Source organism: Vicugna pacos, chromosome 6 (assembly GCF_048564905.1).
Source record: "Vicugna pacos chromosome 6, VicPac4, whole genome shotgun sequence".
In the NCBI taxonomy this organism is placed as follows: Eukaryota; Metazoa; Chordata; class Mammalia; order Artiodactyla; family Camelidae; genus Vicugna; species Vicugna pacos.
In genome coordinates this window covers 82,179,011-82,199,935 of record NC_132992.1, presented here as the reverse complement: position 1 = coordinate 82,199,935, position 20,925 = coordinate 82,179,011, and the positions used below count along the sequence as shown (strand labels likewise).

General features: G+C 35.6%; 1 protein-coding gene across 3 annotated transcripts in view; it reads left to right on the top strand.

Moving 5' to 3' along the window:
• EML5 (EMAP like 5) overlaps nt 1-20,925 on the top strand; it is a 130,656-nt gene that overhangs the window by 71,113 nt on the left and 38,618 nt on the right. For all 3 annotated transcript variants that reach the window (XM_072963555.1, XM_072963554.1, XM_072963553.1), the window contains exons 17-21: nt 608-708; nt 5,382-5,584; nt 6,216-6,327; nt 7,364-7,491; nt 12,683-12,824. In XM_072963555.1, the coding sequence (XP_072819656.1) occupies nt 608-708; nt 5,382-5,584; nt 6,216-6,327; nt 7,364-7,491; nt 12,683-12,824 (686 nt within the window). The remainder of the gene's footprint in view (nt 1-607; nt 709-5,381; nt 5,585-6,215; nt 6,328-7,363; nt 7,492-12,682; nt 12,825-20,925) is intronic.

Here is a 20,925-nt window from a genome sequence, read left to right as displayed (position 1 = left end):
ACATGTATCACAAAGAAGCTACAGATTATTTTTATTTTCTCCATTATATTTTTCATTTTGTAAATTTTCTACAATGAGCATTATTATTGCTATAATAATAAAAATATTAACAATTGCTTTCAGGGAGGAAATAATTAAGTGTTGGTTTTTTTAACTTCCTATTCCTTAAAGTGAGATGTAAAACACTTTAAAATATAGGTAAATGCTTTTTTCGGAATAGACAGACAGTCCCCAAATAAAAGATAGTTTAAGAAGGATTTTGTGTTTAGAAAGGCTATATTAAGCTATAGCAGAGTACTATAAAAAAAAGTGTTTTCTTTAACTCCTTCATGCCACAAATGGCATTCTCTGTGCACAGGACTATAGTAGGGGCTATCCAAACGTTCAATTCTCACTGTTCCTACCTTTTAAGAGTCTGTTGACAAGAGTTAATAAATTAATGACAAAATTTTAAACGTACAAATGCATGATTACATAGCCCAAACCTGAGAGACAAGTGGGCCAAGCATTTAGCAACAGAGTAATCAAGATAGGTTATGGATTAGGCAAAAGATTATTATAGGAGAGATTTATTTTCAGAGTTAAAACATTTTGATATTTATTTCAGAGGAAGTAAAGATAAGATTTTTGTTGTAAAGATGAACCCGTACGTGCCTGATAAATTAATTACAGCTGGAATTAAACACATGAAATTTTGGCGTAGAGCAGGTAAGGAAGTGCTTCTTTTTACTCCTTTGAAATTTACGAAACTATTACTTTTAAAAGTGATTTGGCTAAGTGCAATGTGGTTTCCTAGATTGGATCCTGAAACAGAAAAGAGACGTTAGTTGAAAAACAGGTGAAATCTGAATGAAGTCTGGAGTTCAGTTAATAGTAATGTATTAAACATATTTTTTTTTTAGTTTTGACGAGTAGTCTATAGTATTGTAAGATGTTAGCATTTTGGGAAACTGAATGGGCTAGGAGTATATGAGAACACTGTGTGTTATCTTTACATCTTTTATGAAAACATAAAATTATCCAAAATGAAAAGTTTATTTTAAAAAGAATATTTCACAGTTGTCTTGATACATTTTAAAAAAATATTTAGTAAAGCAGAAAGAGAAAGAAAAATACCATATTAGATCGCTCATATGTGGAATCTAAAAAAAATACAAAAAACAAACAAACAAAAAAAATTAATACAAAACAGAAACAGACTCATAGACATAGAATACAAACTTATGGTTGCCAAGGGGGCAGGGGGTGGGAGGGGACAGACTGGGATTTCAAAATACAGAATAGATAAACAAGATTATACTGTATAGCACAGGGAACTATATACAAGATCTTTTGGTAGCTCATAGTGAAACAAAATGTGACAATGAATTTATGTATGTTCATGTATAACTGAAAAATTGTGCTGTGCAGTGGAATTTGATACAACATTATAAAATTACTATAACTCAATTAAAAAATATTTAGCTTTATTTTATCTTTTACTGGCTCATTGGTATAGTATTCATATTTACAAAAGGATTTAACTTATGAGATTAATCAAGTGATGTCCAGACTTCTTCTGTTAGACATGTTTTTTAATCTAAACTGATAATGAAAAGTTGTGTCAGAATTCTGTAAGTGCTATAAAATGATACAGAAATGGAATGTTCTATTACTTTAGTCATTTAGTAAATTAATGACTGTAGAAGAAGTTCACATTTTAAAGTAAAAAAATCTCTTTTCTAAATAGAATAGTATACTTATACATTAAAGCAATTTGACATCAAAGTCTCAGTACACTTAAACCTTTCAGATAAAATACATAGGTATCGAGAGAAGTGAAACATAGGTTAGAAAAGAACAGGCTTTGTGAAACTATTTTCCAAGCTGAATTAACTTTCAGATTGTAAACTACTTAGGACACAAATCGATTTTCAGACTTGGATTTAAACTTTATCACAAACTCATCAGATGATGGTGTATATACATTTACAAAGTAAAAAGAAGTATCTTCTCATTTGTACTTTTCATTCCCATACATTTAAACAAAACTTTTGAGTATCTTAGTCACTTGGAATTGCAAATACCCAGCAAATAATGCTTATTATTGCTTATTATTATTATAGTATTTTTTAAAAACTATAAATTTGTTTGAAATAAGACAATTAAAGAAAGAAAATAGCCTTAAGATGAAAAGATTTGCAACTGAATAAATTTTTTCCTCAAGTTTGATTAGACATATAGTAGACCTGAAACTGAACCGTAAAAGGATAAATGTTAAGATTTTGGTGCATTTCATCTTTTCTCACTTTGGGGCTTCTGATCCAGAGTTCACTCATCCACTGGGAAATAAGTAACAACTTTATTAATCTGAATAAATGCCATCTGTCGAACCCTCTAATTGCATAGCTTTATGTAAACTAAGTTAAAGATGACTTAGGACTGAGGCTAAAAGGAAGCTTCTTACCTCCTATCCCAGATCTGGGCTTTGAGAATTCCAAATTAGGAATTATTAGTCTCTCCTCTAAGGAATTTGAATTCTATTCCATGGCTGGTGGAACAGGGAGCCGCTGAAAGTTTTTAAATGCAATAATGACATGACCTTGTACGACAGGAATATGTTACGCTGTGTGTATCAGAAAACCCAGTAATGATTGCCTAAACCAGAAGTGGAAAATTCTGTAAATGGCCAAATAGTAAATATTTTAGACTTTCCAGATCCAGGGACAAAATCAAGAATATTATGTAGGTACCTATAGAACAAGAGAGAAAACTCCTGCCCTGCCTTACCCAATCTGCACCCAGTTGTTGTTACCTAGAGATATTCCCTCCAAGATCAGCTTGCTGTGGTGAACAGGGCTGGCAGGTTGGGCTAGGGGCACAATGGTCAGCCTCACTCTGCCATAATGACACATAGCTCCTACTGTGTCTTCTCCTGGAGAGCCCTGTCTTCTCAGCTTGGTCAGATGTCCAGAGGCAAGGCAACTCCTGGACTGTGATTTCACTGCTAGGTACCCAGCAGTGGCCATTAGCAAAGTCCTCATCTTGTAGATGGTGACCAGCTCAGGCAGCCAAAAGTCAAGGCGGCAGGCTCTGGGAGCAGAGAACGAAATCGACATTACCACTGTGACTCTGTTCCAGCGGGTACTGTCTAAAAACAAGTGGTAGCCGGATTTGGCCAACAGCCGGTAGTGTGCTGACCCTGCTCTGGATGGATAATCAGTGCTCTGGTGAGAGCTAGTCCCTCCACTTGTGCACTAGATCCCTTCTCTCCCCTATTCAATGACATCACTCCAACTCTTCCCTTTCTCTCCTGCATCGTCAGTTTTCCCTTCTACTGACTCTTCCCTTTCAGCATACCAATGTGTTATTTCTCCACCCTAAGTAAAACCAAACGAAAACCCTCTTTCAGCTCGACCCTCCCATTGCTAATTAATTTCTGTTCTCTGCTATGCACTAAAAAATGTCCAAACAGTTATTTAAGTTATTTACACTTTAAATTTGCTATTTATCTTCCTCCTTTGAGAGAAGTCTAATCTGTTTTCCCCCTCACCACTTAACTGCCCTTGCAAGTTCACTGACAACTGTGGCTGCTATGTAAGAAAAGACAGTCTTCCAAATACATTTGGAATATGACTCCTTTTCATCGTCTTCCATGCTACCACCAGGCCCTTGCCACCCTTATCACTTGCCCAGATGATAACTCTTTTCATCTTTGTTGCCATTCAAATTACTCTCAACCCAGAAATCAGAATGAACCTGGTAATAAATGATATGCCAAATCTTGTCACTCCGCTACCCAAATGTTTTCCATGTCATGTAGAGTAAAAATTAAATCCTCACAATGGCTTGTAATGCTGCCTTTGACCTCTCCGACCCCGTCTCCTGTTACTGCCTTACTTTCTTTGCTACTCCATACTGGCCTCCCTAGTTGTTCTTTGAAGATTCTTGTATTCCTGCACTGGGGCCTCTGCGTTTGCTGATCCCTCTGTCTTGAAGACTTTTTTTACATAGCTTGTTCTTGCTGCCTCCTTCAGGTCTTCATGCGGATACCACTTTCTCAGTGAGGCCTTTCTTAACTACCCTTCTTAAAAAGGACCCCTCCCATTTCCTATCTCCCTTCTATGCTTTCATTTTCTCCATAGGACTCATCATCATCTAATATACTACATATTTTGCTGATTTGTCATATTTATTGACTGTTTCTCACCAGGAAGCTCCATGAAAGCAGGGAATTTTGTGGTCTTGCCTGTTTTGTTCATAACTCTGCCCCCACTGCCTTGAATAGTGTCCAGTATATATCTTGAATGAATGAATAAGTTCGCTTGAAAAAATAGGCAAAAGATATCAATAGGTAATGGTGACCAATAAAGATAGGAAAAGATGATTAAGCTCATTAATAATTGGAGAAATACAAATTAAAACCACAGTAAAATCCAGTTGATATTTCACATCCCCCAAGTCTGACAATAGTAAGTATTCCTCAGAGGTGGGGAAGGACAGGAACTCCTTTCACTGTTAGTGGGAGGCTACCTTGGTGTATCAGCTTTGGAGAACAGTTTGACAACAAATGCTACCTCTCATCTATATGCTGTTCCTTTTACACATACCCTGTGGCCATTCCTAGGCATTCCTACAGAATCTCTTCAACTTTTATAGAAAAGGCTCTTGCAGGAATGTTTAAAGCAGCTTTGTTTGCAATAACAAAATCTTGGAAGCAGCTTTATTAAGTCCAATTAATAGGAAAATGTTATGTTTATGTAATGGAATGTTATATAAATATGAAAATGAGTTTTCTAGAGGTGAAACATGTATAAAACTCCGCAACAAATTGTTGGTGAAAAAAATAAGTTGCAAAAGAATACATACAGGATGGTATGTATAGAGAATTTTAAAACATGAAAAATAATATGACATACTACCTAAGAATTCATGAATAAGTAGTAGAATATGTATAAGGGAGTGTGTGAGGATGATCAACATCACATTCAGAATAGGAGGGGGTGAAGAAGGGAGATGTGGTTGGTATACATTTTGGTTGTTTTAGTAATTTTATGTAAATTGATAATGGATATAGAAGAATTTATTGTATTTTTATTACTTTTGTATTAAATATGTCATAATAAAATTTTTGAAAAAATTAATCAAAAGACTGATTAAAACTGACTTAGTGTATTTTTTTTATCCAAAAAGCTATGTGCTAAAAGCAGCCATGTGTAAGGCTCAGCAAAGCAGGTTGTTGCGCAAGTCACTGATTGAGAGACCTATGTTTTACTTTTAAACTCTCCTTACTGTTACATGTCTTTCTCTTTAAATAAGAACAGCAACAGTAGAAGAGAATTTTACTGCTTATGCTTCATAGAGTTGAAAGTGGTACTTTCATAATATTTTTTATGAACCAGGGGGAGGATTGATTGGAAGAAAAGGCTACGTAGGCACACTGGGGAAAAATGACACTATGATGTGTGCAGTGTATGGATGGACTGAAGAGATGGCTTTTTCTGGAACATCCACAGGAGACGTGTGTATTTGGAGAGACATCTTTCTTGTAAAAACAGTTAAAGCACATGATGGGCCAATGTTCAGTATGCATGCATTGGAAAAAGTAAGTAACTTAAAGGTATTTTAAGTTAAACACAATTTGATCATGGAGTACAGAACATTTTCACAAGTAAAGCACATTACCTTTGTGCTTAGCTGAGCTACCCAATAATAATTTGTGAGCTAGAGTCTTCCTGGCCATATGTTATTCTTCTTTTCAAACTGCTGAACACAGAGTAGAATAGGTCTGCTGTTAAAAAAATTTTTAACTTAATATTTATTAATCACTTACTATGTATCAAAAATTGTTTAAGTACTTTATATATTTAATCACCATATTCTGTGAGGTAGCAACTGTTTTTATCCTTTCTTTTTAGAATATGGGATTATGAAGCCTCCAGGAGAATATATGTAACTTGCTGAAAGTGGTGGAGCTACCTTATGGCTCCAAATTGCAAACTGTGTTTTTAAAGTCCTATCCAAAAAGTAGAATGTTTAGTGTCACTGTAGATAGTTTTGCAGATGCCATGTTGATGTTTAAAAAAACATAATGGATTCTTATGCTAATTTGTGTTTTCTATAAGCTGTAACTTTTGGCTATAAATATTCTTTCCTTTAGAGTTTTTCAGTATAAAGAAGTTATTATTTTTTTAAATATTTAGATTTTTGTTAACTTAAACTTTTTACTTCCTTAGGGATTTGTGACTGGGGGAAAAGATGGGGTAGTAGCTCTCTGGGATGACTCCTTTGAAAGATGTCTCAAGACCTATGCTATAAAAAGAGCTGCTTTGGCCCCAGGATCTAAAGGTGACTTGAGATTTAATCTACTTTGTAGGAAAAAGATTAATTGCTCATTAAGGTGGGTGGTCACTGAGGAGGAGCACATGGGCGCTTTACTAGGTGGGCAGAGAAGCCACTTAACTGGATGCCAGAATCATTGTTATACTTTCAAAATCAATTTTCAGTGATACATATAGTAAAAATATAAATAAGTATAAGATTATTAAGGTTAACTTTTAACATTTTAAATTTTTCAAAGAAAATTGCCATGTGAGTCACATTTACCACCAGTCAGAGATTTGCTTTCACACTTGGCGTTTTGTCTCCCCTTGATATTTCGTTGGCCCTCCCTCTCTAGCCTTGCAGGCCCTTCTTTGCCCGTTCATTCTCTCAATGCATTAAGGAGCTACATCACAGTGTCTCTGACCTCCAGGCCTTTCTATATGCTGTCAATTTTGCCTGGAATTTCCCGTTTCTCCTCTTTCCTTCTTCTTCCAATTACCTGACTATATACTCATTTGTCAAATCCACTCTCATCCCCCACCCCCTCAAAATGGTTAAATTCCCTTATGTTCCTTTTTCAGTATGCTCTGCACATAGGATCTGTTCTCCTCATTGTATGCTCCGTGAGGGCAGGAGCTTGGCTCCATCATGTTTACTAGTATATCTCTGAAGCCTGTTTAGGGCACAGTAAACATAAATGAATTGATCTTGGGTTGAATTGAATTAAAATTACTGACCAGAATATTGTATGTGCCCTAAGAGTGTCATGAGGTGGATGAGGGGCAAATATGAAAAGAAAAGAAACAGTTGTTAGACCAGTTGTAGGGGATCTGGGATAATATAGAATCATGAACTGTAGTATATAAATGTTACTTACTTTTGAGATTAGTAAATTGAATGATTGTGAAAAATGTGGTACAATTATTAGAATACTTAAAATATGGGAGGAAGCAACCTTACAACATGATTTGCATTGTCAAAATAGCATCACCGGCAGTATATACATCCTTGTATTGTAGTAACTTCATACCTAGAAGAACATCTCCATTTAACATTTTAGGTCTTCTCTTGGAAGATAACCCATCTATACGTGCCATATCATTAGGACATGGTCATATTTTAGTTGGCACAAAGAACGGTGAGATACTAGAAGTGGATAAAAGTGGCCCAATAACACTTCTGGTCCAGGTAATTTTAATGTTAATATGCTTTTTTCCCTTTTGTATACAATTGATTCAATACATAAGAGCCAAAAGTTGGCAATGGTAAAAAAATAATGTTAAATTAATTAGAGAAATACTCGTTAAGGTTAATATTGACAAAAAATTTTAATGTAATTATAGCTAAATGAGTAGATATCAGTAAATAAATATGCTCATTATCATGTAAAAATAATTGCAGATAATATCATTAATTTCTTATCACAGAACAAGAAGCCGATATAAAGAAAAGCCATTCACAATTAACTTAACCCAGTCCATTTATTTCATATTTAATTTATTTCTTTTAAGTATATTTGTTGAACCTAAGGCAGTTGTTTTTCTATGACAGTCTTCATTTTCTCTCAGGTTGCTAACTTGGAAAAGTAAAACATGAATGTATGCTAAAATTTATTGCTGAAAACATTTATCAGTGAAAATATGTTAATAATTTTAAAAATCCAGAAGTACAAAAATTTGGATGTTAAAAATATAAAATGAATCAGCAGGATTAGCTAATCCTTAACATTTCCATCAGGAATGCTATATTAATATCCTGTACATTTCTTATGTATATTATGTTTTTCATTACTATAAAACATAGCAGGTGAGGTAGGGTCTACCCTAATGAAAAATTGTTCTCATGCAACTCTGTATAGTAATACGTTTTGGGTTTGTCTTTTACCCTGGAAAAGAATTATTTTCTTCCTCCCTTCCTTCCTTCCTTCCTTCCTTCCTTTTCTTTCTTTCTTTTTCTTCTTTTCTTTTCTTTTCTTTTCTTTTATCTCTCTCTCTCTCTTTCTTTTTGTTTTGTAATCAGTATATTAAGGAGACATTAATACATTTCAAGAATTGCTTAAATTCTGATATCCAGATTTAAGCTTGTGAACATATGACTTTAAACATACAGTCAAAGCTATTCATCATAATTTGCTATACTACCAACATTAAATTACAGTTACTTTGGAACATAAGTTAAATGGCTTAAAGTAAGCCTGTAACGTATCTGCAAAACACCTTTTTATCTCATACGTGTAAATTACTTCTCCATGTAATAGTCTCATCAATCTAACTTCTGATTTCTTCTCCAACCCCCACTTCACTACTGTTAAGACACCAGACAGCACATGTAGATGAGAACACTGCACATACTTTTATGTTAATATAATATCCTGTAGCAACAAGGAGAATTTGTTAGCAAATAACAAAACATTTTATATTAAATTAACTGTCAAGCTTTCATGTCTTATTCCTTAATTTCAGTCACATATTCCTTTGAAGTAAAAAGGTGATGGAGTCATGGTGTTTAACATGTTTGTGATCTTTTGGAAAATATTACAGATGAATCCATAGATGGAACTCCTCAAAAACACAGACAATTTCATAATTGTAAGAAAAGATTTTTAGAAGTCATGAATGGCATTCTTTTTTATATATTTATTACTGAGTTTAAGATTTTAAATATTTACTGTTTCCTAAATATCAGTAACAAGACAAGGATACTGGATCTCACTATTATTGTCCAACATTGCATATGAGGTCTTAGCCAATCCAGTAAAATAAAACAGAACAATAAAAGGTGTAAGTGTTGGTTGGAAACAGATTGATGACACTGAGTAGATTATTACCCTATGCCTTGACTATTCAAAAGAATAAACTAAAAAATTATTAGAACTATTTAAGGAGTCCTACAAAGTGCATATATGAAAAGTCAACATATAAAGGTCAAGAGTATTTCTACATGTCAGCAGAGAAAACTATATAGTAACCAGGGCTAAAAATGGCCCCAAATTTGTAAGACCTGTATTAAGGAAACTGTAAAATTTTACTAAAGACATTTTAAAAAACCTAAGTAAATAAGAAATTCAGTATGATCATAATCCAAATCCTAATGAGAATTTTCACAATTTCTGGAAAGATTTTTTTAAAATCATCTAGAAGAGAAAATATTCAAATATAGTCAAGAAATTTTTCAGAAAATCTCCATGCCATTATCAGAGAAATGCAAATCAAAACTATAATGAGGTATCACCTCACACCAGTCAGAATGGCCATCATTCAAAAGTCTACAAATGATAAATGCTGGAAAAGCTATGGAGAAAATGGAACCCTTCTACACTGTTGGTGGGAATGCAGTTTGGTGCAGTCATTGTGGAAAACAGTATGAGCATTCCTCAAAAACTAGGAATAGGCTTACCATATGACCCAGCAATCCCACTCCTGGGCATATATCCAGAAGGAACCCTACTTCAAAATGACACCTGCACCCCAATATTCATAGCGGCACCATTTACAATAGCCAAGACATGGAAACAGCCTAAATGTCCATCAGCAGATGACTGGATAAAGAAGTTGTGGTACACTGGAATTTGACACAACATTGTAAAATGACTAAAACTCAATAAAAAATGTTAAAAAAAATTTATACAATGGAATACTATTTATACAATGGAATACTATTCAGCCATAAAAATGACAACATAATGGCATTTGCAGCAACATGGATGTCCCTGGAGAATGTCATTCTAAGTAAAGTAAGCCAGAAAGAGAAAAAAAAAATACCATACGACATCACTTAAATGTGGAATGTAAAAAAAAAGAAGACAAATGAACTTAAATATAAAACAGAAACAGACTCATAGGCATAGAATACAAACTTGTGGTTGCCAGTGGGGAAGGGGGTGGGAAGGGACAGACTGGGAGTTTGAAATTTGTAGATACTGACAGGTATATATAGAATACATAAACAAGTTTATACTGTATAGCACAGGGAAATATATACAAGTTCTTGTGGTAGCTCACAGTGAAAAAGAATGTGGCAATGAATATATATATGTTCATGTATGACTGAAGAATTGTGCTCTACATTGGAAACTGACACAACATTGTAAACTGACTATAACTCAATAAAATAAAATAAAAATTTAAAAAAAGAAAAAATCTCCATGCTAGATATAAAGATAATATAAAATTATAGTAATTAAAAGTGTGGGAATGTTTGTACACAACAGAGGTGCACTCATGTGTATACCCAAAAAACATGTACAACACTGTAGCAGCAATAGTCTATGGATAAGTTTGAGAACTAGTGCCTCTAAACAAAATATTAAGTCTTCGTATCCATGAACATGAGATCTCTGTTTATTTAGATTTTCTTTAACTTTTTTCAACAATGTTTCATTGTTTTCAGTGTACATGTCTTGTAGTTATTTTGTTAAAATAACTTACCTCATTTGTTAGTTCTAATAGTTTTTTGGTGGAATTTTTAGGATTTTCTATATGCTGTACAAGATCATGTCATCTGCAAACAGAGATAGTTTTACTTCTCCCTCTCCAATCTGGATATCTGTTACTTATTTTTCTTACCTAAGTATCCTGCCTGGAGCTGCTAGTGCTGTGTTAAATAGAAGTAATAAGAATAAACATCCTTGTCTTGTTTCTAGTTTTAGGGAGGAAGCTCCTAGTCTTCTACCAGTAAGAATTGTGTTAACCATGGATTTTTCATAGATGTCCTTTATCAGATTGAGGAATGACTCTTTTATTCCTAGTTTGTTGCATGTTTTTATTATAAAAGATTGTGTAATTTGTCAGAATCACTTATCAAAAGCAAGTGGTATATTGCATTAATTGGTTCTTGTGTATTAAGCCAACCTTGCATTCCTGGGATTGATCCCATTTTGTCATGGTATATAATTCTTTTTGTATGTTGTTGAAATCAGTTTGCTCATACTTTGTTGAGGATTTTTAGGATCCAAATTTATAAGGGATATTGGTTTGTAGTTTTTTTGTGTGTGATGTCTGTATAGTTTTGGTATCAGGATAATGTTGGCTCCATAAAATGATTTAAGAAGGGTTCTCTCCTCTTTGATGGCGTCTTTCCCTAACCATGTCCAGCTGTTAAGCTCTATTAATTGATCACTGATTATTGTTTTCAACATTTCCCTGAAACATAAATTGCTCCACAGACTAAACCAATCAAATTTAGGCTTCCTAAAAGGGATATTTCCCTAGATTAAATGTTTGAGGTTTGTTCTGAATTTAAGCATCTCCTCCCAGCTAATCTATGAGATTTTCCTGTTTCTCCTAGACAAGCTAGCTGATCTTCAATTTAGCCTTCATGTCCATTGAGTTTATCAGTTGCCTCCCAATTAATCTTTCATCACAACCTCCATTGTTTTTGAGAACACCTTTAGGCTTCAGCTTTCCCACACTGTAGTAAATGAAATCAGTTCCTTTGAGAAGAGGCTAGGAACAGTTTTATGGCTTGCTTCTCCCTCCAGGAAAATTTTCTTATTCAAGGTTCTGGATTTGAGCATGAAAACATGGAATGCTTCTTTGTTCTTGAGTGTCCCTTGCTTTAGATCTGAATGCTCAGTTGGTGGGGACGGAGCAGTAGCCTCAGATCTTCTTGGATTGATGTTGAGGCCTCAGTGACACTGCATCTAAGATAGAGCTTCCATCTCAGAATAGGAGGTGGGTAGAAAAAAGGAGCTCCCACCTCTCAGCGGTAGTTACAAGAATTAGCCTCAATAGCAAGTAACTGGGAGCTGGGTGGAAGACGCTGGGAAGACCTTCTGGGAAGAAAGCTTCCCAACTAATGGCTGGGGAGAGAGACAGCTCATATTCTTGGTTACATCAATCTGGTATGGAGTTTTCATGTCCGTGAGTTGTGAAGAGGGAGAAAAGGAGTGAGTCTCGGTTCAAATACAGTAAACTCTCGCTGTCTTACTGAATTTTAGCAGATTTTCTTGAGTAAATGTTTCTTCATTTGTTTTATCTCCTTGAAACCATTTCCAGAGACTTACTTTTCTTTTAAATAATTTCCACCCGTTTCACTGATTAGCAGGTCTTCAGCGCTCCTTCCTCGGTCATGCAGGAGGTCCCTCCTGTATGGCAATTATTAACATTGCAGGGCAGCCCATTCCTATTTTCTTCACCCAGTGAATGTTGTAGGATTTTGAAGCTGATTTTAATAGTAACTTGATTACATTGCAACTGTGGAGATAAAGTTGTTATGAAGGTATTTTAAGGTACATTCCTAAGATAAAGAGAAAAGTTTTATTAGATTTATCTATCATTTACTATCCTATCATTATCATATATTATTGATTGTTGTATTTAATTTTCTTCTAAATACAAATATCATTAGGTTACATTGATCTTAACTGTTTTTTTTATAGGGACACATGGAAGGAGAGGTGTGGGGTTTGGCTACACATCCTTATCTGCCCATCTGCGCTACTGTAAGTGACGATAAAACCTTAAGAATATGGGATCTCTCTCCTAGTCATTGTATGTTGGCTGTCCGGAAACTGAAAAAGGGTAAGTGGTTCTCAGACTTGAACATAGATTAAATTGTCACAATTTTCTAACCCTCACAAATGTAAGAAAGCAATGGTAGGTATATAAAAGAAGACTTTAAGTATTTATTCTATGTCCACTTGCTCACGATGCTATATAAAGAAAACTAATTATATATGCAGTCTTTGCTTTATGGGACCTCCTGTGATCATGCCTATCCTGATCCAGTTTCCAATATCATTTTGAAAAGACAAATCTAGTAAGAAAACAGAAGCTAAGTTTTCTACCCTTTATGACTATGGATTATGTATAATTCAGAATCAGAAACTAAGAAGGACTTGACTTTAAAAGGGATAGCAGCATTGAGGGGAGGATATTTTAGGTTGAAACAGAACTGAGTACATTTGTAGGAGGCAAATGAGGTTACCCTATCAATATAGAGCAACAAGGGGTTCAGTTGTTGGAGCAAAGCTGTTACTATTAACTTAGGCCAGATGAGGATACATAGATAGCTTCATATTTCTTAGTAAAGTGGTAGGGAATGTTATTTTGTAGCATGGGGATATTGTAGGAGGAGTTCTGGTTGAAAAAGTTGGGAATTGTGACTGTAAGAAATGTGATAGAATAAGCAGATGAAGGAAAGAATTGCCTAGTGCTGTGAGGGCCAAGCTGAAGTTATGTAACATGTTGTAATTTAGTCAGTTGCTTTACTTTTACTTCCTTCTGTTGACCTGAAAGTAGAGTCTGTTTTCTTCTTCTAGGGTTATTATTGAATATTTAACACGTGTACTTAACTAAAAATCTGAAGTTAATCACAATCTCTGAAACACTTGAACTCCAGTCACTGTCCTTCCCTTTTTTTTTTTTTTTTTACAAGTTATTGATATCCAGCATTTTCATTCTCTGGTGGGTGTGTGTGTGTGTGGGTGTGTGTGTGCACTTTATATTCCTTTATTTATTCTTGAAAACTAGAGAGAATTACCAGTGGTTTTGTACTTGAACTTTCAATGTGAAGGATTATAGTAAGATTCTAAAACTATAAGCACACCTCTTTGGTACCAGAAACCACTGTACCAAAAATTTTTTTCCTTTACAAGTCCACTGAAAGTCTTGACAAGTCAAATTTGGAATATACTTGGTTTTAATACCTATCAGATTTTTAAAATTGAGATATAATTGACATAGAACTTTACATTCGTTTCAGATGTACAACATATTGATCCAGTATTTGTAAATATTGTGAAATGATCGCTATGGTAACATCACCACACATACTTATAAAATTTTTTATTGTGATGAGAACTTTAAGATCTACTCTCTCAGCAGTTTCCAGATAACAATACAGTGTTATTAACTGTAGTCACCATAATGTACATTACATCCCCATGACTTATTTATTTTATAGCTAAAAGTGTGTACCTTTTGACTTCCTTCACCCTCCACCCCCACCACTGGCGACCACCAATCTATTCTCTATATCTTTGAGCTTTTTTCTTTTTTAGATTCCATATGTAAGTGGGATCATATATTTGTCCTTCTCTGTCTGACTTATTTCACTTAGCATCATGCCCTCAAGGCCCATCCATATTGTTGCAAATGGCAAGAGTTCATTCTTTTTTAAGAGTGAATAATCCAGTGTGTGTGTGTATATACATACAGACCTATCTGTACCACATTTTCTTTGTGCATCCACCCATTCGTGGGCACTTAGGTTGTTTCCATATCTTGACTATTATAAATGATGCTGCAGTGAACATGGGGGTTGACATATCTTTTCAGTTAGTGTTTTTGCTTTCTTCAGATAAATACTCAGAAGTGTAATTGCTGGATCATATGGTAGTTCTGGGTTTTTTTGTTTTTTGAAGATCTCTTGTTTTTTTTTTTTAACCTCCCTTCAAAATTGGACATTATTATTGTATCATGCAGTCAATCATTGTTTACTTAGGTTTATCTATCCTTATACACTTCTTTGTTCACCTTTTCTTCTTGTATCTCAAACTCTTTTATCATTTTCTTCTAAGATATAGTTTTAGTTTCCATAATAAAGATTTGTTGGAAATTCTCTTATCTTCCTTTGGATGAACAGTGGCATGTAAGAACAGGGCAGTAGGAGTGGTCTGTTCTGACAGCAGAAATATTTTATCACGGACATTGCAATTCTTAAAGAGCAAATTGATTTTTATTCAATTTTACTATTATTGTTTTAAAATTTTTGATAAGCAATATATTACCACTCAAGGTGAACTGTTCCCACTGCCCTGCCCTTGTTATACTAGTAATCTGAACATGTTTTGATTTTTTTAATCTTATTCTTGAATACTAACTTAACTACTTCTAGAGTTCTTGATTCAGTTGTTTTTCCTCTGGTTTCCGTTGTTCTCTTCTGCTTTGTCTGCAGCTGAGATTTATTAACATTGTACGTGTATGTGGTTTATTATGTCTTTATTCTATTTAGAATTTGTTTTGCTTCCTGAATCTTTGGATTTGTATCTTATATCAAACCTGAAAAATTGTCTGCTGGTATTACTGGCTCCTTCTAGGAGTAGATTTTGTAGAGAAAAGTCATGATTCAGGATTCTGTGTTTTTGTTTTGAAATATTCTTCTATAATCACTTTTATTTTTATTTCATCATCATTGACTCAAGAGGAAAACAAGTGGATTTTCATAATCTTTTGAAAGAACATGTATGGTTTTATGCTGGTTGACTTAATTATAACAAAATTACTGAAGTCATAATGGCTTAAATATTATAAAATACAGTTATCTCTTTCAAACATTCAGTAAGAAATGCTGTTTCTTCAGAAAATGAATATGCAAATATTATGGTCCTGAGGCTTACTTAACATTTTATAAATAAGTCATTATAATTAATATAAACTATCCTATGAGAATTTTACCAAACAAATAATTCAATTTTATATTAACTAGTTACAGAATAACCAGAAGTATAAATATCCAGCATAAGTTAATGTCTATATTCTTAATGTCTGCATAGTAAATATTTTCTAAATATTTGCACTTTTCTGTGTAATGATGTATTGGAAAGTTCCTGTTAAAAACTTGCATCTATGACTTTAGCTTTTAATTATAATCAAACTTGAATTTTTTTCCTCCACCCTCCCTCCCCCATCTGACCATCCCCTGCCTCTTGCAACCACTAATCTGTTCTCTGCATCATTTCACATACCTGTTGGCCATCTGTAAGTCTTCTTTGGAAAAATGTTAATTCAGATCTTGGGCCTATTTTAAAATCAGAGTGTTTGTTTTTTTGCTATTGAGTTTTATGAGTTCTTTGTTCATTTCGGGTATTAGCCCCTTATCAGATACGTGACTTGCAACTATTTTTCCCATTCAGTATGTTGCTTTTTCATTTTGCTGATGGTTTTCTTTCCTATGCGGAAGCTTTATAGTTTGATGTAGTCCCACTTATTTATTTTTGTTTAACAAAAACCAACAAAGGTTTTGCTTTTGGTGTCAGAGTCAAAAAATCACCAAGATCTATGTCAAGGAGCTTACCACCTATGTTTCCTTCTAGGAGTTTTATGGTTCCGTATCTTATATTCAGGTCTTTAGTTCATATTGAGTTACCTTTTGTGTCTGGTGTAGGATTGTGGTCCAGTTTCATTCTTTTGCATGTGGCTGTTCTATTTTCCCAACACAACTTAGTGAAGAAACTGTCCTTTCCCCATTATACATTCTTGACTTCTTTTGTAAATTAATTGACCATGTATGCATGGATTTATTTCTGGGCTCTCTATTCTGTTCCATTGATCTGTGTGTCTGTTTTGAGCCAATATCATGCTGTTTTGATTACTACAGCTTTGTAGTATAATTTGAAATCAGGGCATGTGATGCCTCCAATTTTTTCTCCTTTCTCAAGATTGCTTTGGTTACTAGAGATCTTTCGTGGTGCCATACAAATTTTAGGATAATTTGTTCTGTTTCTGTGATAAATGCTATTGGAATTTTGATGGGGATTACATTGAGTCTCTAGATTGCTTTGAGTAGTGTAAACATTTTACTAGTCCATGAGCATAGATTGTTACATGTCTGTTGATAGACATTCTAAAGTTCCATGGGAATTGTGGGTTCAACTCGGCACCTTCTAGGTCCTCAGCCTCTTTGTCCTCTAATGTAGTGTGTTTCAAAATACCAAATCATCATCATTCTTTTTTTTTGTATTATGTGTATCAAACCAAACTGTCAACTAGTTATTTTATCTTTTATGGCAAAATTGCCTCATAACCAATTTGTTATGCAGTAAAAATGTTTGCAGCAAAAATACTTGCAGCAGAATGTCTACAGCAAAACAGCTTGCAGCAAAAGTACCTGACATGATTAGATACAATAGTGAGAAGAGCCACTCCACCTCTACCTCTTGATTTACAAACTCATGTATCCTGGCTGTGAGGTAACACCATATAATGGTCTTTGATTTGAAGCATATACCACATGCAAAGACAAAATCCTGGTCTTTCAAGATATTGTTTCCCAAAAGGTACCATAAATTAGTTTTCAGTAAGTCATTCCACCATTCTGTTAGTCTCTTTCTGTGAGTGATGAGAATATGTGATAAAACCAGTTAATTCCATTGGTATGAGCCTCATGCTGCATATCCTTTGCTATGAAATGAGTTCCTTGATCAGAAGCGTGAAATTCGGTGACATCGGTGACATTTGGTGGTTAAGGCATCCTGTGTGTCCACAGGTGGTGGTGCTAGAGAAGCACAATGGATAGGGAAAGCAAATCCAGAATTCATGTCTATTCCAATGAGGATGACTCTTTGTCCCCTCCATAATGGAAGAGGTCCAGTGTAATCAGCATGCCACTGGTGTCTGGCTGGTTTCTCTGGGAAATGGTGCCATATCAGAGGTTCGGTTGGTCTCTGCTGTTAGAAGATTGGGCACTCAGCAGTAGTGGTAGCAAAATCAGTCTTGGTAAAGAGAGATGCATGTTTTTGAACCCAAGCGTAGACTCCTGGGTCCTTGCCAACATGGGCCCACTAAGCAAGCACTAGCTGGCTAGGAAGAGAGGCTGCCTGAGCATATTATTCACAGAGCATATTATTTTGTCCGTCTGATTTTTGAGAGCCTCCTCAGCAGTGGAGACCCTTGTTGGGCATTCCCTAGAAACAAGAACTTCACAGCCTGTGCCCTTTCTGAGAGTTCTACTTACACGTCTGTTTTTCAGATTTCCTTGTCTCTAATCTTCCAGTCCTGTCTCTTCCAGTCCCTCACTGTTTATCCAAATGGTAGCAATTGCTAATGAATCAGTGTAAATCTGTCTATCAAGTCGTATCTCACTACAGAAGTGGTAAACCAGATGTACTGCTCAAAGTACTGCCCACCGAGAGGTTTTACTACTGTCCTTCGTGGTCACCCCTGAGTGGGGCTATAATGCTTTCAGGTGGATGGATACCACCATATTGTATAGAAACATCCAGCTCAAATTGTTTCTTCATCAGTCAGCTGATCACAGTGAACAGCTGTGAGGCCATAGGTATAGATTGAGACACAGAAGAGGCATAGCAGTAGGAATTAATTGCTGCAGGATTCTGAGCCACCTGTTCATACAAATTACTTGTAACTTCCAGGCCTCTCCAAGCCTGGTCTTTTCTATACTGTGTTCAGTTGATAATAGATTGCTATTGTGCACACCCAATCAGTGGCTAGGTTGGTCATGTAATTTTCGGTTCATGATACGAAGCTCAGGACACATAGTCACCTGATGTGCCATAGTTAGGCATTTACTCACTGTCTAAGTAAGGCCTAGTAGCAATGCAGAAGCTACTTCTCAGAAGGAAAATAATTATCTGTCAAGGAGGGCATGGAGTTCTTTGGTAGCTTTTCATAGGCTCCATACAGCATCCCTATTTACTACAGACACTTTTGAGTATCATTGAATCTGGTAGATCATAAGGCCCAAGTGGAAGATGAGTTTGCCTTCTCTTGTTCTCATCCCCACGGAAAGCTTGTAAGTGATTTGATAGATGGATAGAAGCAGCTCATTCAAATATGGTATATGTTGCTTCCCAAAAGACCTACCAAGCATTTTACTCCTTTTGTTCATGGTAGATGATGGGAGGTATAGCAACTTGTCTTTCACGTTGGAGGGACTGTCTTGATATACTCTAGATCATTGGATCCCTAGGAACTTCACTGAGGTGGCAGGGTACTTGAATTTTTGTGGGAATTATCTGCCACTCTCTTGATTCACTTATGTCTTACCAGGGCATCTAAAGTACTTGTTGCTTCCTGCTCCCCAGATCCATTCAGCATAATGTCATTAATGTAGTGGACCATTGAAATGTTTTGTCGAATGTCAAGATGATAAGGATCTCTGTGGACTGTATTATGGCAAAGAACAGGAGAGTTGAAATAGCCCTGAGGCAAGGATTTGAAGGTGTCCACAGATACCAGCCAGGTAAAAGCAAACTGCTTCTGGTGGTCTTTACAAATTGGTATGGCAATAAAAGCATTAACCAGGGCGATAGCTGCATGCAGGATGCTAGGGACTGTGTTCATTTGTTCTAGTAAAGATCTGGAAGAGTAGCTTCAGTTGAAATCACCATTTGATTAAATTTATTATCCATAGTTATTAGTTAAATAGACCAAACAAGCAAGTTTAAATGATGATGTGTTAGGTATTTTTACCCCTACTTCACGTGTTTGGTAATGTCACTGATTTTTGCAGTTCTCAGGGTTGCAATTTTGTTTTCGGTTTATTGTCTCTGTAGAGAGAGGAATTTCCAAAGGTTTTCCTTTAGTTTTTCCTGTTGTAATGACTCTTACCCCATGGATCACAGAGTCAGTGTAGAGCATTCTGCAGATTGCCAAGTATATCTGTTCCAGCTCAGGAATTGGGTGCAGTCCACAGACCACTTGAGTTCCACTATGATTCAAAATTGGACTTAGATTCCATCTATCACATGATTAACAGAAGGCCCCACTTTGCTGTACAAGAGCAGCATTTTGTGTTCTTAAGAATTAGTGTCTATTCAGTGCCCATGTCTCCTAATTTCTGAAAGTTTGGATCTTTCCTTTTCTTCAGTTCACAGTCATTCTGCTGAATGGGCACAGATCCTTGGAGGAAGATGTGTGTTGTGTACTTGTGACTGTGCTACAGGGTTCTTCCTCAGTGGGACCTGGCCTTCCCTTCAATCCAGGGGCTCTGAGTGTATGAATGGGCTTAGGTCTGAAAACTGTTTGAGAATCTGTGACTCTCCATTGTGGTGATTTAAGTCAGATTTTCTAGCCACCAGATCTGGAGTTTTTTCTATTATATACAGTGAACTCTAATCTGGTAACCCACTCATTTATTTCATTCCTGGAAATACTATATTTAGCCACCAGGAGAAATCTCCACAGGTCAAATTTTTCTGATTATTAGTACACCCCTGCTGCCTTTTTTGGTAAAAGAATCTGTCTTGTTTTTGTCGGTTTAAGGGCTGCTCCTTGGCCTCTGCTTCTCCAGAATTGTCTGTTGGATCAGGGAGCTCATATTAATGGCAACGTTTCCCATTCCTGACCTACGTGGAAGGACAGAGCTCTTCAGTGATTCAGATACTGCCCTTAATTAATGTTTATTTCTCAGTGCTTTCATGTCAAGGGACTATTTCCTAGACTTTTTCAGGGGATGTAATTGCTGGGCAAGTGTGCAGGTTGCATATGAAAAATCTCCAACATTCTTACCTCCCTAAGCTTTTGGATTCCTTCCTTTATATCAGGAGTCAGCCTATGGATGAACTCCAGACTGCCTCTTGACTTTGTAAACCAAGTTTTATCAAAACAAAGCCATGACCATTTTTTTATGTGTTATCTAGGTCTGCTTTTGCACTGCAATAACAGTTGAGTAGCTATGACAGAGACCATATTGCCTGTAAAGCTGAAAATATTTGCTCTCTGGTCCTTTAAGACGTCTGCCAACCTTTGCCTTAGAGCATGCTGAGATTTGATCCAAGGTAGGGGTCTAGTGACAGCAAAGCGGTGATTGTGATGGTTCTTCAGAAAGTTAAGCATCCCCTGCAAGGCGTCTGTTTAATAAGGTGAGTCTTCACAGACACGGGAGAGCAAGCTATTTGCACTGGTCAGTGAGACTCAGGTAACTCAGAAGTTAAAGATT